Source organism: Andrographis paniculata, unplaced genomic scaffold (assembly GCF_009805555.1).
Source record: "Andrographis paniculata isolate CXL003 unplaced genomic scaffold, ASM980555v1 Contig61END, whole genome shotgun sequence".
Lineage (NCBI taxonomy): Eukaryota > Viridiplantae > Streptophyta > Magnoliopsida > Lamiales > Acanthaceae > Andrographis > Andrographis paniculata.
In genome coordinates, this window is record NW_026137597.1 from 3,250,723 (window position 1) to 3,253,268 (window position 2,546).

Here is a 2,546-nt window from a genome sequence, read left to right on the forward strand (position 1 = left end):
TGTGAAGAACGCACAAAGATTACTGCAATAGTTACTTTCGGGAAAGGCTGCTGCTCTACTCCCATCGTCACGTATTTGAACCTTCCAGCTTTGATAGCCCTCTGAATTTCCTTTCGGAAGTGCGTACACTGGTTAGTGTAATGCGTAAAGGAATTATGCCACTTGCAGTACGGCTTTCCCTTTAAATCTTCCTTTGTCGCCAACCGCTGTCCCTTAGGAATGCGAATTTGACCATCTGCTAGCAGAATATCAAAGATCTCGTCTGCTTTGGATGCGTCAAATGTTGGTTTCTCCCGCTCTTCCACCCCTGGGAGGGGTTTCAATTTGGAACATACGTAAGGCTTGCCATTCACAATCTCTGCCGCCATTTCTTCAACATTTTTCCCTTGTTTATCATTAGGTGTATACATCTCTGTATCAACACTAGCCATCTGCTGGACCTTGCTCCGCCGGAAGTTGTGGTCCTTCTCTCTAAGGAGGGACTCTAGCCTCGCTGCTTTGGATGCTAAACTGGCCAAATTTCCGACATCATGGGCTGTCAAAGCCTTTCGCAGCCGCGTATGCATATTCCTTACCACCAAATTGGTCATTTCGCTCTCCTCAATGACTGTTGGGCAACGTCCTTTCATCAGTCGTATCCGCTCTATGAACTGGTAGGCGGTTTACTCCGGCATTTGCCTAATCTCCAGAAGGTCGGTAAGTGAGACTGTTGGAAGAGGATTAAAAAACCTTGCATGAAACGCCGCTTCCAAACCTTCCCAGTTCTGCAACTGTCCTGGCAGAAGATTGGCAAACCAAGAAAAAAATGTTCTTGTGAGAGACAATCCGAACAATTGTAACTTATGAAACGGATTATTGTCCACTTCCCCAAGTTGAGCCGTGAAACGTCCCACATGCTCAATAGTCGATGCTCCATCTTCCCCTGAGAAGGAGTGGAAATCAAGAGGCCTATAATTCCTCGGGAGGGGATGCTCATTGATGATTCTTTCTGGAAATGGCCTCTGATACGCCGGTCTGTTCACATTCTGAGGATTCATTCCGAAATGCACCCACAGAACTTGAGCGTGTCCTCCGGATCCACCCTGGGCGGAATAGGATCGAAAACAGGAATGGGATTATGCGTCTGTCCCCCCATTCTCTCCTCTCTGGGAAGGTTGGCTCGGCTCTGACACCCAGTGGGACATTATTTGGGTATGTTAGAGGAGTCTTTCCTCTATCGGCCCTAGTAGCAACACTTGGAAGGGTGTTGTCTACATAAGAAGGCCCCGGAAAATTCACTTGTAACCTAGATGGTGACATCCCTGAAGGTGACTGGGTGGGTTGAATAGTAACCCTTGATAGAGCCTGATCTAACATATTCTGTATGAGATTTTGTTGTTCACGTAACATGTTCTGCATAGCCAAAGTTTGCTTATTGTTCAAATGTTGAACATAAGACACCCAATCGGCAAGTGCTTGTGGTGCTTCCCCTGCATTCGGCATGGCGGGTGGTGAGATCGTTTCTCCCACCGGTGTTGAAGATACTTGGGGCTGTGAGCCTGCCATATGGATCCTTCCAATGATTTGGCCGGACCTCCGTTGTATGAAATTCTCTCTTGACGTAGGATCAGCAATCTTGTCTTACTCCAGTTGTGGTCGCCAAATTGTTGATGCAAATTTTCAACAATAAAAAGTAAAATCCGAAAATAGAAATTATCTTCGAATTTGATTAAATAAATGCCTAAGATTAAGAATCCCTAGACACCGTACGACACATAAGAAAAATTGAAAAGAAATACTACATACTGTAAAATTAAAAGTATGATCCCCAAAAGAAATTCATTGAATTTGATGTTGATTGAAGATGCTTTTTTAGGTCGTGAAGAGACCTATTTAAAAACTCATGTCAACCGCTTCGATGTCGTTATCAGACCGTGCCTTCATATCCGATTGCCAGTTGTAACTTCTTCCAACCGCCTCAGAATTGCTTTTCACCCGACCTGCACGTCCACCGCATTGTTTCCCTTTGCCCGACCTCTGCGTCGGCCGCCTCATCTTTCTTCGCCCGACTTCCCTTTGTCCAACCTCCATGCCAACCGACCCAAAGATGAACTGTCTCCCCTTACTTCGTCCAACCTCTTCTTATCCGACTTCTATATCCACCGAGCACCTAGTCACAGGTTCTTCCGAAAAACCCATTTCTTGTCGTTCGGCGACCTGAGCCCTGGAGACCTTGATTCTCTGGGTCAAGTCGCCATCGACTTGCTGGTGCAGACTCCTGCTGAGTCCGCGGCGGCCCCAATACTCAGTCGGATGATGGAGAGGATTACCAAACTTCGAGCTGACCTACCCTTGATCCAACCTTCATCCTTCGATGTTGCTCCGTCACAACCAACGCCCGACACAACCGCCATAGAGGCCTCTTTGTCGAAAGCGACAGAAGACCTCAATGAAGCCTCCACTCAGTTGAATGAGCTGCAGCATGCGCGACACGCCTTGGCTGCCGAGATTTCCCAGAAGATGAAGGAACTCGAGGGCCTCCAAAGAGAGCTGGAGACTCTGGACGG

General features: G+C 47.3%; 1 protein-coding gene across 1 annotated transcript; it reads right to left on the reverse strand.

Annotated features, from left to right (window-relative positions):
• Positions 1–662: 662 nt before the first annotated feature.
• On the reverse strand, positions 663–1,482 carry LOC127260339 (uncharacterized). Its single transcript, XM_051288053.1, has 2 exons — positions 1,171–1,482; positions 663–1,082 (listed from the first exon to the last, which is right to left on the reverse strand). Exons 1-2 carry the CDS (start codon positions 1,480–1,482, stop codon positions 663–665), a joined length of 732 nt encoding a protein of 243 aa, XP_051144010.1.
• Positions 1,483–2,546: the final 1,064 nt, after the last annotated feature.